Source organism: Amia ocellicauda, chromosome 19 (genome assembly GCF_036373705.1).
Source record: "Amia ocellicauda isolate fAmiCal2 chromosome 19, fAmiCal2.hap1, whole genome shotgun sequence".
Lineage (NCBI taxonomy): Eukaryota > Metazoa > Chordata > Actinopteri > Amiiformes > Amiidae > Amia > Amia ocellicauda.
The window spans coordinates 21,540,250-21,554,541 of record NC_089868.1 but is presented as its reverse complement, the minus strand read 5'-3'; the positions used below and the strand labels follow the sequence as shown (position 1 = coordinate 21,554,541).

Below are 14,292 nucleotides of genomic sequence, written 5' to 3'. Positions count from 1 at the left end.
GGCTTTGCAGATAATCTGTAGATTAAATCTACAAATATATACTTTTTCATATAAAATCTCACTGTTGTGTTTTTATTTGGTCATTGAAATGAAAGCTGTAACTCAGAACCCCAGTTGTGTATGAAATTAGAGCACAGAAACTGAAAAGCATTTTGAGGTGGAAAATCTGACTGAGCTGTGAAGATCGACGTTCGGTGGGGTGCTGCTGTGAATTGCTCTTGATTTAATATGGGTCCGCCACATAATGGAATAGCACAATGTCTTGGGCATTTCAGACATCGCCCTTCTGGGAATTTTTAGTGGTATTCATTTTCAATGTAATATTGCTGACGTAATCAAGTCAGATTCAAATAGGAGGAACAGAGGTAATAAATTGAATTGTGTTTAACACCTGGTACCACTTTCACGGTTTGTGATCAGACATTGAGCAGAATGAGCCATTTTTAGATGAATCCAATTCATGGCAACGGTAGAAACTTCTGTGAGATTGAACATTCATGAAAGCTAACATGTAAATTGGATGCCACAGTGATTAATACTGAGGCTTTTGGGATACTGGGATCTGGTTGTATCCAAACTGTCTTCTGCGGAACCTGTGTTTACATTTAATAATGTTTCCTCAATGAAAACAATCCATGGTTCAGGTTCAATTTTGGTTTGGAAAATGTATATTGTTAATGATGTTTCCCATTCAGCATCATGCATTAACAGGTGTGCCACTGAATTTAAAAGTAATGAATGAGATAATGAATAAATTAACAATAATAAACATCACATTCATTTGAATTATATACATTCCTGACAGAATTAAGTGTTGGTGTCCCTGCAAATATTTTAAGATAAATGACTATAGACATCAAAATCATCAGTTATTACCAATATGGCAATGCATTTGCCTAATGATTAAATTATATTTAAAATCTTTGTTTAACTATGATGCTGGATAGTAACAGTGCAGTAAGTACTTTTCATTATAACCCATTTGATTATATTAGTAGGTTACTGGCCCAACAGCAGCCTGAACCCCAGCCCTAGCCCAAACCAAAGCTTGAACCTAGGTCCATACAAAACTACACTTGATTCAGTTAAATCAGGACCCTAACCTTAACGAAAGTTTACTGGAGGCTCGAACCCTAGCCTTAACCCAAACTGTGTTGCTGCATTGGCATGTTGAAAGATGAGACCTTATACTGTACACCTTTGTGTTACATTACAACATTTTAGCAAATGTGAAAATCGATATATATTATGCAAGTTATGTTTTAATGTTGATAAAAGTGGGATTAGCAGGCAGAAGGGGTTGGTGGGCCACACAACATGTTATTTTAATTTATGTACCTGTGTCACGGGCTTGAAAAAGGATTGGGGAATCGCTGATTTGGCATAGTTTTTAGTTCTCTCGACGGGTTTGATTTGCTTTGTAGTTTCCCTCAAACGTGTTCATGAGTGAGACACACTCCCGCTCTGCAGGGTAAAGCACAGTGATGGAGGCGTGCATACCTTCACTCCCCGGCCTTGGGGAACAATGACTGCCCCCCCGATGTACACCCGATGTGCCTCTGCTTCATTTCCATGGTTACCAGTGCAGATGAGAGAGAGGCCTGCCATGTTTTGAACGATGAGATCTGAAATGTTAGGTTCCCACAGCCTCTTGTGTCTATTTATCTGTCTTTTTTTATATATATATATATATATATATATATATATACGTCTCTCTTCCCTCCATAGGATAATGATATGCTATTATTTTTTAATATGGCCATTGGTATTTAGACACTATGGAAAAAGAGACTTGAAACATCTTCACAATTAAGGAGTGGTACATTGCAGAACCTGAGGTGTTCTGTGCCGAAGTGTAGGAAAAATACATTTGTCCAAATCCCCAGTCTCAAGATGTAGTAGGAAAAGCCAATAAAGGAGAGCCATTATGCCTGCGTCGTTTGCAGAGGAAAGGTAATAATGTTTTATTGCTTTTGTAGCTCTGTTCAGAGTATGATATAGCACATGTAATTTGATATTTCTAATATGTAGTTTAAAAAAAGAGTACCAACATCAACAGATCGGTTAATCACGTTTCACAATCAGTCTAAATGGGAAATTATTATTTGCATTCCGGCCTTGTGAGTTAGTTCTGTTCAAATAGCAGAGGACGAAATAGGAAAGGTATCACGGTGACCTCAAGATTACCCTCAATACATTGACGTCAGGGCTAAAGAGAACATTTTCCACAAAAAAAGATTGTGTGTAAGATCTAAAATGCGTCCATTTTACTGAGTGGGCTTTAAGTTGTTGGTGTGGAATGCTCTCATGTAAAGGTTTATGACACGGTTACAAATTCATCCATGAAAGGCTGCTGTATATATTTTATTAGCCATGATCGTCCACCGGAGGAATCTTGTTTACGGATATGCTTTGCTTTGTTGTTGTTTTGTGAATGCTCAGTGAATCAGAAATGGATACTTTACCAATTCATTATCACTTTCCTTGGCGTCATTACAAAACCTGTAGTGTATGACCGTCTTTGGCGATATAGTGAAAAGTATTAGAATTATTGGAGTTTTTTTTAAATGATTCAAAAAGTAAATGTAAAACTGAAAGATGTCATGACATGTTCCATTTCGAGTGACCATGAAATAGCAAAGGTCTGTGGCAGCAGGAGAAACAAGACTCATAGTTGGTTTCTTTTACTCCAGTTTATTTCACTGATACATTTGTGCCCAGAATGAATAAGAAATGTTAGTACTATACAGTATTTAAAGGAGAAAGGGAGGATAATTGGATTGTATCTATGTGTTTGGTATCTATCTCAACCCTTATAGAAGGACGTTCCTCAGGTGACCTGCTGGATTTGTGGATGAATATTAAAGGAGCACAATAACAACAGTGGCCGGCCTCTCGTGCATCCTGGCATGTTTGGAATGCTGCTCACAGCTCGAGAAACCTCCGTCCTCCCTGCTGAACAAACAAGCCGAGCTGTTTATACAGAGCAGCCATTCTTTCACCCTGGAAGTGGCTTCACCCCGGACGGCAGCTCGTCATCGCTCGGTAACAGATCTCAACAGCTGGGAACATTGTGTCAGGGTAGTTTTATGCGTGTCTGCTGGCATAAGTGTAATGAACCTAAAGCTTTCTGTGATAGTTAATTATTTCCTCATTGACAAGATCTGCAGCCACGTCCTTCAGCAAGTGTTCACATGATGTTTGCCGTTCTGATTCTGTAAAAAGCACCACAGAATAAGCAAATGCTACCAAGCGAAACATCTCGAACCCGTGATTGATTTCTGAAGAACGGTTGGAACTTCCAGGCAGTCTAAGATTTGCATTCCGCAGCGCACTTATGAAAGATTGGGGAGCTAGCTCAAGTAATATCTCTGAAATTAAATCAGAATGATCGAGTGAGTGAGTGTAAGGTTATGATGGCCTGTATGAACTGCTGTGAGACTGCTTGAAAGACGTTGTTTAAAAGTGAGGCTTTGGAGTTAACTAATAACAAGGTTTCAATACCCAATACTATGTAAAAATAAACAAAAAAAACTAAGTTGTTTTTCTGGTGTATCTATCTTTTGCACCAGCAGTACAGTTGGTTTAGATTAGGTATACATTTTTTTTTTGCTCAACATTTAACCTATTTAAATCATTATTTATCTATTTGCAGACGCCCTTACCCAATCATGGTTCTTGGTAGTCGAATGGTTGTGTGTGGCACAGGTACTATCCATTTGTAGTTTGTTTAATGTTTCTTGTTATGCATTTAAAAAGAACTGCTGAGTCTTTTATGATGTAAACCAAATTGACTTTGCCATCCATCTATCTAGTCATTAATTTTTTTTGTCCAAATTGAGAAAATAATGAAACCCAAATTCATGTCCTCAAAATCATTTAACGCGTCTCACTTCTTGTGCATATAATGCATAAACATGACCGTAGGAAATTCAAGTGGAGGCAGTACAGGTTGTTGAAGAAAAGATTAGAGTGGCTTTCCACTGTGGAGATGCCAGTCATTTTTAAAAAACACTGCAGGCTTTAGAAAGCATTACCATGATGCTGCAGATTGCATTGAATCGTGCAATTCACAGGCATATCCCCCTAAGCTTCTTATTCAATTAAATGAACAGATTTAACTCTGAGGAAAAGGAGGAAATTACTATCACCAAGTCTTCAAGATTGAAAGAAACAGTCATTACAGAAGATGTTGCCACACTTTGTTTTTCAACTTTGGTATAAGGACTTCCAAGACTTAACCTATTTATTGAGGGCAGTTACAGTTCAGTATTTATAGTGCAGTATGCCATTAAAGACGCACATTCATGAACTGCTACACTGCACTGCCTGAGATATTATCGTGTCATATTGAGCTTCTAGTTGCAGGAGCAGATTTTAATACTGGGTGAAATATGACATCTATGTTTAGCCTTGGTTAAGACAAAACTAGGCAGAAAAGATATATGCACCCAGTTCAGTGATGTAGTAGTGAAAATGAAACCTGCATTCTCTTGCTCATAGCCAGGGAAATGCAGGGGCAATATATTCTCTATAACTTTTTCCGTAGGGGGAGATAGATATACATATGAAGAGACCAGCAAGTGTACCCTGATATCCTGCAGACCCAATAATTGCCTGTTGATGAGGCAGAACTGCATGGTCTGTTCAGGCAGTTAACTGTGCAAAAACAATATTTCACAGCAGGTGTCTTTACCGATGGAAACTTAATGCTGTCCCAAAATAATTATTCAAGAAACGTAGGACAATCAGAGGAGGAAAATACAGTAATTGTTGCACCAGAGCTACATGTAGTTGAGATAAGAGGTGCACTTACAAATAGTACAGATTTAGTTAACAATTAAGGCAATTTAACGTGCAAGAATTAGATCATAAGGAGCAATAGTAGTGAGCAGGTAAGTGGAGTTTAATGTATATTACAGACAAGTTATTAATTTACCTGAATAATTGTGGCAGATGTTTGCCTCTGTAATAACAGAATACTTTCCTTATAATAATAAGATTATTTATCTATTTCTCTTTCAGCTTTTATTAAAGGCATGAATTACATCTTCTTTATTCAGGTACTTACTGTGCAGCATGCAGTAAGTGAGCCTGTCTTTATAATTAAATGTGCCATATCAATGAAGACAGATTTACTCAGCAAAAGTCTTTGTGTTGCAGAAAATCAGAAACCAAAGAGGGTTTTTAAGCAGACAAATGTATCGAAGCAAATGTTTGAATTAAACACAAGCAGACAGTAATAATATGAACTACTTCATATTAGATGGTGCACATCATTAACAAAAAAAATACCATTGAGGGCTGAACATGTTGAGGAAAATTCTTGGGAATGGCATTGAGTTCTTGATGTAAAAAACAGTAACTTGTGTTATTAATAAATCAAAATAAATGTTGTGTCGCCAAACATAATCTGGTGAAAATCAGTTGACAAAAACTGATCTGCAGCACATTTGCATTCTTTTGCAAGTTAAAAAAATGTATTTGTTATTACGTATATAAATGGATTTATGATTAATAAAGTAATGCTGCAAACTGGTGCAAATGTAAGGTTATTCATTTTTTACTTCTGTCATGAAAAGAAACAAATAATATGAGCTAAGTTGATAGAAGGATGTCATCACAAACTGGTGTTTCTGCAAGAAATCTCAATGAAATCCCTACTGCATTTTCTTTGCGGTTTGACTGAGTAAGTCCCTCTTTCAACTCCAAAATATCATGGGAATACAATTCAATGGGAATGACATTCTCATTTGGATCTGACCTTTATCGTTTTCATATTCAGGACTGTATTGTGAGCAGTTTTGCCCAAGAATACCAACTTCTTATGAGAAGACAGCAGTGGCATTCCTGTAAACATACTACATTTAATAGGGAACAGACAGACAGCCAGCAAGGCATTTTGACAGCACTGATATTTGATTCAGTATAAGGTCAAAAAATATATAGTTCTTTAATTGTATGTATCATTATTTTTTATTATCTATTAATTTATTATGGCTAAGCATTTTATATCTTCAACAGGCCTACCTTTAAAAGGGATGAAGTCTATAACAAGCTAAATAGAGTCAAGAAGGCTTGCAAGTTCTCACTCTGCATGAACATGCAGTTAGATTTCGCGGTTTGTGGGTTTCTTCCATCTGTTTCTAAAACTAAAAGTGAACTCGTTACAGATTTTAATTTCAAGCGTACGATTTAATGAGAAAACCAAGCATCGAAACCATTTCTGATTTCTGCCTGTAGTCAGAAGTGCTTGTTTAGCAAGTTCAGTTCTAGCAGGCTAATTCCTCATTAAAATGTAAACCGCCCCTTTTGTTAGTCTAAATTTGGCACGCCTATAATGGTATCTTTCCGAAACTCTTATATCTGTTGTTTTGCCTCTTTTTAAATAAATAAATAAATCTCAAAGTCAAAACATTTATTTGCTCTGTTATTACAAGCTTCAGGGATAAATACCCCTTGGAAGATCTCGGGCCCGGGCCGACAGGTTTTAACAGTGATTAATTATACAGCAGCAAACCACAGTGTCAGCACAACCACGGGTAGGGTAGAGAAGGCTGTGCAGAAGTGCTGAAGTAACTTGCAGGATCTATGAAAGCTTGACTGATTTCAGCTGTGACCTCAAGAGAGGTTACAAAGGTTAAATATTATCCAGATGCCTATTTCCACGTTTCAGTACTATAGTTTGCATTTACATACACTCTGATGTAGAGAACTGGTGTTGAATTGAACAGATTGTTGAGAAAAGTAAAAACTATAACCATCTAATATTACATTATTATTTTAAATGTATCACAAATGCAAGTGTTAATGAGCTCCAACCTTCTGCACAGCAATTGACATTTTGGTTCAATAGGATCTAAAGCCAGGAAGTGCTACACATTTTGCTTTCTCTGGCACAACAATCAGCTTAATCTACAACTCTCCAATCTCTGCCTTTGGGGGTATTTGAATATGAATGTAAGTAATTAGACTGTTGATCAAGGAGGCTGCACAGCTGTTTTCCAAGCAACTGAAGCACAGAAAGACTCCCAACCTGGGAAGAAGTGTTTTCAGGTCAGTGACAGTGAAAGGAGAGCCATTACACCACATGGATCCATGGGTGGAGGCCTACAGAAGTGACACTACCTTGTCTAGATGAGCCCTAAAAATAAAGCTGTTGTTTTCTGTGTTTTTCTTTCGCAGAGTGCACACTTGGCCATGATCGACACGCTGATGATGGCTTACACTGTGGAGATGGTGAGCGTGGAGAAGGTTGTGAAGTGCGTACAGAAGTACTCACCTTTTTATCCTGATGTCGATATGCCGTATGATACCGAGGATGCTGTCACCAGCTGGATTAATAAGGTACTTAACCAAGGATTCATTACTCTTCATATTTCATTGTGTCTCTCAGATTGTATGCACACACAGTGAGTCTCAGGCTGTGGCAGACGGGAATTTAAATTGTTCACCTCAGACTGCTGCTGTAGTCGTTGGGGCAAAGTCACTGTTTCAGAACCAAAACATAATCCATGGAAATGTATGTTAAGATGCCACAGGAGATTCTTGAGCGATACTAACTCTGAAGTGTTAGCTTAAACCGCTCAGCGGAATTTGAACTCTGAAGAGGAACTCTTGCGTGAAACCATACAATCTTATCCTTTCAAAATGTATAATAACTAAAAGACTCTCTCATATTTGTCAGAAGATTCACTCCAGGGAGGAGGAAAAAAACTAAGAAAAAACAAAAATGTTGAAATCACATCATGTTAACAATCACTAAACTTAATCTTAGTCCAAAATGTAACTTATTTAGAATAATACTCTCACAACCTAAATAAAAGACCATTTCTACTGTCATTTTCATCCCTAATAACAATTTACCATTGACATGTTTACATTTTTCTTTTCATGTTCTTGTTTTCTTAAACACCCATCAGTTCCTGCAGGTATAACTATTAATTGTCAAGTGTGTAAGTGCGCTTTATTTTACTTGACATACTTTATTTTTATATAAAGGTAAATGAACACTTAAAAGACATCATCATCCAAGAGCAGAAGATCCGAGAAGCTCAGTGTTCAGAACCCTCTGGAGGACCAAGGGTGAGTAGAATCATTGGCTTTAATAAAAAAAAACAATACTAAATTGAACAACATGCCAGGTGGAGTTGATTGAAAAGAAAAAGGCTAGACTGCTTGCGTTCACATTCACAGACATTGCCAGTTCTAAATCTGGATCAACTTAATCGGCAGTTTGCAGAAAGTTTTTGCGTGAAAGTACAAAGTAATGTACAGTCCTTTAGACATGTTTTATTTATGCATTTATATGCAATTTTTATCCTGCAGTGCAATTCATGCTTTTTAGTCAATCGTACAGTATATTAACAGACATAAAACACACACATAAAACGTTCCCTTTAAAGTTTTTCAGTTGTATAATATAGTTACATTTTTTTCCTCTAAAACACTGAGCTACTTTGTGCAAATTTCAGTTACAGTAGGCCGGCTCTGGCAGTGAATAGCCTGAAACCATGGAAACAAAAACATTTGTACACTTATCCTACAACTAACAAGTCAGCGTGGCATTATCTCACTGGGTACCGTGAGCCAGCGGGTGGCAACGTACTCTGAGCAGAACAGCCATCCTTGACTAATACACATCATATTTGTCTGGTCAGCTTCTGGTTTTCAAATCATCACAGCGTATGAATGAGTAAGGAAACACTTGGAGAGATGATATTACTTTTTGCTGTCATCTTTTTTAACGTTCAGACATAACAAAAGCAGTACTGATGACAAGATAACATTTTAAGCTCATGAAAACCAAGCATGTTGTAATTTGTTGCAATACCTATCTGTGTCATATGAGTTTCATCCAGTCTTAGGTAAAGTGTTGTTGTTGGTGGTGGTGGTTTTATTTCTTCTTTTATAGAAATGTGTATCGAAATGTAAAAATGCCTTGTCATTGCTGTGAAATAGTTTCTGATAGGAGTTTGTTGTTGCCCATGGTTTGCTGATAACTGTCTAGACAATCTTAAGCATGGTGTTCTCCTGAATGCCTGTTGGATTCGGCACGCTGACACAGCACGGGTTGAGCTCATTCTCACAGCTGTGTGTGGATTGTGTGCAGGAATGCAATGTCATCTCGCTGCTAAACGTGAAGTAGACCTGCTGAGGGCAGTTCATGCCACCCGCTTCCCATTCACTCCATGCAATGGCAGTAACGCCGTACGGACCATTAAAACCAAAACAAATGTTCCTTCCTCTCAGTCAGTTTAGCTGATCAGTTCTCAGTGTGGTATCAGATAAGCAATATTGCTGCTGATAGATTGTTGAAGATCAAAGATCTGTGCTGTGTGAAATTGTAATCCTTTTTTTCTTCTTTGATTTGAAGGCCTCACAATGGTGCTAGTACTTGATAGTGTATGACTGAAGTAAAAACACTACAGCTTATAGTGTTAGGGGCTGAAACAAGTATTTTCCTCCTGCAGCCTCTCATAGAGAATGTATCTTGAATCTTTCAGGCAGACTGCTCAGTTCAGGAGGCAGTTTTAAACTGTAAATTGCAAGAAAAGAGCAGTATATTTTACTGTTTCATTTCCAAGCCATTGCTCAGCATAAACTTGATGTTAATGTGACCCGTCACTCTGCAGAAGCAGCATTCCTTGCTGAAACGAAGCAAGCCGTCCACTGTTTCCTGTCAGGGACAGTAACATCGGTAGGCCAGGAATGTTCTAGTGAGCATTTTGTGTTATAATCCTGCTAAAACCACGTCCCACCTCCCGGCCTACTGTCCGTCAGAGGCAGGCTTTTCTCACTGTGTTTTGCTTGTGGTTTAAGAGACACGGGGGGGGAATAATTGATATGAACAGTGACCTCATCTGTTCTGACACACTCAATTGCACCAACACTCTCAACATGCAGTTGCAGAATGTTTTCCTTGGATAGACTTGATCACTATGTTTATTAATTACATCTGTATAGTTTTAAGCACCAGTATCTGTGCTGGAGTGATATATATATTTAAACTGTAACAAATATACTTCAACAAACGTTACATTGAAAGAGAATTGAGTCGGTTGTCTGAGCTTAGAGTTAACAGCAACTCTCTTCAATAAACAGCTTTCTGCACTCCTAATATAAGGCAGCACTAAGCAGGCTATCTTAAAACTGTTTGTGTATAGATTCCAGCACAGTTATGATAATATATTTAATCATGACCATCTCTGGTTATAGTTATTATGCTGTATCTTTAGTGCATGAATCCTATGCCCTTTTGGTCTTTTACTTGGTTTGTGTTTGAGGCACCAGGCCTGAGATAATTCAGGACTCAACTGTATCTGCTACATACGTTACAGATGATTTTATGGGAGCCAGCTTAAGATAGAAAGAGGTAAACAACTTAAACTCAGACTAATTTAAATAATTTTAACAAGACAGTTTAAACACTTGTGATTCTGGAATATAAATAAGAAAAAACAGTTGTATTGAAAGCGAGTTGAATTATTAGGCTAGGTTACATGTAAGTATTAGAGGAGTTTGGACAACATTCAAACAACTGCTAATCAGATCATTGTGGAATGTCTGGACTGAGAGATGTTTTTATCAATGCAGCTCCCGTGTCTATGAGCATACACAGAAAATAAGATGTGTAATCACGCTGCATTGAGTGAAAAAGCTCTTTATCCTTTGACATAGCAGGAATACACACGGCATTCACCATTAGAGAATTTTTGAAACCCACGGAAATAAAAAGAGAGGGTTGGAATCCATCAAGTTTTGTTCCATAATCAACCAAAAAGGCTTGTGTCTGACATAGATACCATGGAATCCCCTGTTTTTCTGACTGAAAGAAAAGCTTTCTCACTTTTCTGGAATCTAAAATGCATTTTATTGTGTGTCGATATTGACCAGACAAAAATGGAAAATGAAATTTTATATTGGCAATCGAGTGCTTGTTTGCAGTTCTGTGCTCCACCATTACAATGCGCTATCAGTTATATTAAGAATAATATCATATAGAACTGGTCTATAGTGGCAGCCTCTATTAAGTCTGTGATGCACTGCTCTCTCTCCAGTGCACAATCAACAAGCACTGGGTTAATAAAAAATTGAGACAGGGCTGCTCTGTTTTGATGTGAAGCCCCTCCAGGCAAGATCTGCTGTATCTTTGTATGTTTATCCTTTGTTAACCCTGTATGAAAAAAACAAAAGGAACGATAACATTTTCCCAACCAGCGGACAACTGATGATCCCGAGTTATTTAAAGGCTTTACCAGAATTGACTTCCCCATGCAATATTGAAGTTGTCAGCCATTGTTTCTGGTGCCCGGCCAGAGCATGTATATTTAATTTTCGCCCCATTGTCCTACAGGCATGCATAATACAAAATATGTATTGAAGTTAAAACTGTTTGCATAAGTTGCTTTGCGGATCATATAGAAATCGGATAGATCTGCCTGTCAAACCGTTGTTATAAAAGAAGAGTTTAAATTTAAGACATCTTTTGGCATCAAAACTAATTCATAATGCACCAAAGACCCTAGGGCACAAATAGTGTTCAATATGGATGCAGCACAGACCTAATAGATCCCAGATACTTTACGATCCTTGAGGAATACTTGCATCTTTGTCTGTCTGTAGTTGAAAGCCTTTTTTCAGTCAGTGAATAGGTTAAACTCCTTGCATGAGAGTGAGATTGTTCATGCAATTGACGCATTGGATTGCAAGGACGGGCTGGAAAATAACCCGAAATTCTTCCTATATGAAACCCTTTGATGTTGTGAAAGCTTTGCAAGCTGGTCACATCATGCCTGCAGACTGCTGACTGTTCTCCGTGTTTTGTTTTCTGTCACCCTTTTCTTTTTCTGCTGCTTTTTTTTGCTGCTGAAGTCTCCAACCAAATGGTATTGGAAACTGGTTCCTGTAAGTCTGCCTACCAGCTTTATTTCTCTCACTCATGTCTTCATCTGTGTCCCACTGCATGCACGTCTCCCATTGGCTGCAAGGCCTGAAAAAACAAAAGGGTGTCCTGCAATCGTGAACAGGAACACTATTTTGTTTAATCTTAGAGTCCTCAACCTTGTTTAACAGCCACTTCAGTCTTCTGCGACTTTAATTTGTACTAGATATAAAATCATCACAGTGGTATGAGGGTGAAATATGATCCAGAAATATGGTCACTTGGAGGGGATATCCCTTCATTCTCATCAGTTATTTTTAGATGAATACATCAACATTGTAAAGCAAAACAAGGTTGGCTGGAATTCTAATAAATAAAGATGATTAAAACCATCTTTGTCTATTTTTGAAAACCCCATTTCACCACCCTTGCTTAATTATTCAACTTCAACCTGTCCTTTCATGTTTGTTAAGTGAAGAGAAAGAAACAAAGGCTTTTTTGTTAGTACATGACTTTTATTTGTATGTGTTGTTTTCCTGGTAGGTATGCAGGAAACTCAAATTGATGTTTGAACTTCTATTATATTATTGTCAAGGGAGAGATATGGCCATTGAATTCACAAATGTAGGAGCTGGATGAATGGGTGCCCTTTTTCCTTATGAAAGGAAAAGGTTATTACTTTCCCTTTCCATTTTTCTTTTTTTGTTTCTCCCCAGTTAGACCTATAAAAATACTATTAAACAGTAAGCAGTCTACGCACAGTACAGTCGTTAGCCAAGGGAGAAATGGTAGGGTAGAGGTCAGGAAGTTTATTTTGCTGGGTTAAGACATAGTTTGTAATGACCTGCTTGCAGTGAGTTATTAAATGTTATTCAATTTAACATAAAATAGCCAGAGCATGTTTAACAACGACGATGAATACTTTATAATATACTTTAAAGTGGTCAGAACGAGATACAGCTGGGAACACAGCCTCAAAAGAAAATTAAATCTGCGTTCTTATTTTGTGCAAGTGATTACATGAATGAGGTTCTCGGCCCATTTTTGTTGTGCCAACACCAACCACATTATCATCTCCGGGGCTGGGAAACTCCGAATGAAAGAAGCAAAACAAAACTAAAGCTGATCTGTTGATGGTGTGATACATTCATATACGAAACACTGTAAATGTGGAGCTAGTGTCATCTGTGTTGTTGTAGTTTGCAGCCCTGCATGTGACAAGTTCCTGTTTCCTGTTGTAAATTCCCAATCCCAAATCCAAAGACCCCACTTTGAACTGTGTGGAGTAAAGTGTGTGTGTGTATGTGTCTACGTTTAATCTGTTTTTGGTGTGCACAGGCTCGCTACAGGAAGGAACAGGCAATGCCAAGACAAATACCATGCATTCCCCCCGTGGACAACTTACTGAAAGACAGCACTGATGGCTGTGCACTGGCTGCTTTGATCCACTTCTACTGCCCAGACATCGTGAAGTTAGAAGGTATAAAATAGTTGATCGGTTGCATTGTTTTCAAAGTGCAGCCTTTCTTGATAGCACAGCCTTTATCTTGCGGCACAGTGTGGTTGTTTTTTAGAGATGTGTGCAGCATGTGTGCTTCAAGGCAATTCCAACAGAACTCCGCCACAACAGAGATTCCCAGAGGACTGATACCAAGATTGAAAATCCTCCCAGTGATGCTCTCAAATGTGCAGCAGTAGATTCCCCAAGTGCTGCAACCCAATCAGAAGATATTACAAACTGACACATTTTGTTTTTTAATTTCCATTTGGAAAGAGGTTTGCCAAATGCACATTAAATCACCCTAAAGGGGGTTTGTTAATTGATGTTCAGTTGATATGTTAAGGTATTGGGAATCCTGTTTAGAGTATGAGTATTATTCAATTTCTACTTCCTATTAGCCTTAAAGTGTTCATTAAACATTGCTTACTGAACATTTTTTGTGTTGTTATCTCACTGGATATAGCTTTTCAGTTTAATTATAAACATCCACTGCGTGCTGGGCTAATGACAGGGTAGAAATTTGGACGCGGAGCAGTTTTGCCGTTGGCTTTTTCTTACGTCATCGTCCATTTCTGACTCTTCCTCAGATATCTGCTTGAAGGAGACCATGTCGTTGGCAGACAGCTTGTATAATCTACAGCTGATTCAGGAATTCTGTCAGGAGAACTTGAACCGATGTTGTCACTTCACGCTAGAAGACATGCTCTATGCCTCCTCCTCGATAAAGGTAAGATCTGTTTATGGACCCTCGAAAAACATTTGGGCCTCGCACCGTTTTCTCTCTCAAGTACTTGATGATTAATTAAAAAAACACATCAAGCCTCCAATAACATTCTTCCCTTAGTAGGTATGAGTCATACAGTTGTAATGGAGATGTTCGAAGGGTGGGCAGATACATTCTGCACGG

At 38.0% G+C, this 14,292-nt stretch overlaps 1 protein-coding gene across 7 annotated transcripts in view; it reads left to right on the top strand.

Moving 5' to 3' along the window:
• camsap2a (calmodulin regulated spectrin-associated protein family, member 2a) overlaps window positions 1-14,292 on the top strand; it is a 45,275-nt gene that overhangs the window by 15,022 nt on the left and 15,961 nt on the right. For 4 of the 7 annotated variants that reach the window (XM_066691621.1, XM_066691620.1, XM_066691624.1 and 1 more), the window contains exons 3-7: window positions 7,186-7,347; window positions 8,002-8,085; window positions 11,875-11,907; window positions 13,223-13,364; window positions 13,973-14,112. In XM_066691621.1, coding sequence (XP_066547718.1) covers window positions 7,186-7,347; window positions 8,002-8,085; window positions 11,875-11,907; window positions 13,223-13,364; window positions 13,973-14,112 — 561 coding nt within the window. The remainder of the gene's footprint in view (window positions 1-7,185; window positions 7,348-8,001; window positions 8,086-11,874; window positions 11,908-13,222; window positions 13,365-13,972; window positions 14,113-14,292) is intronic. The other 3 variants (XM_066691625.1, XM_066691622.1, XM_066691626.1) reach the window with 1 other exon arrangement.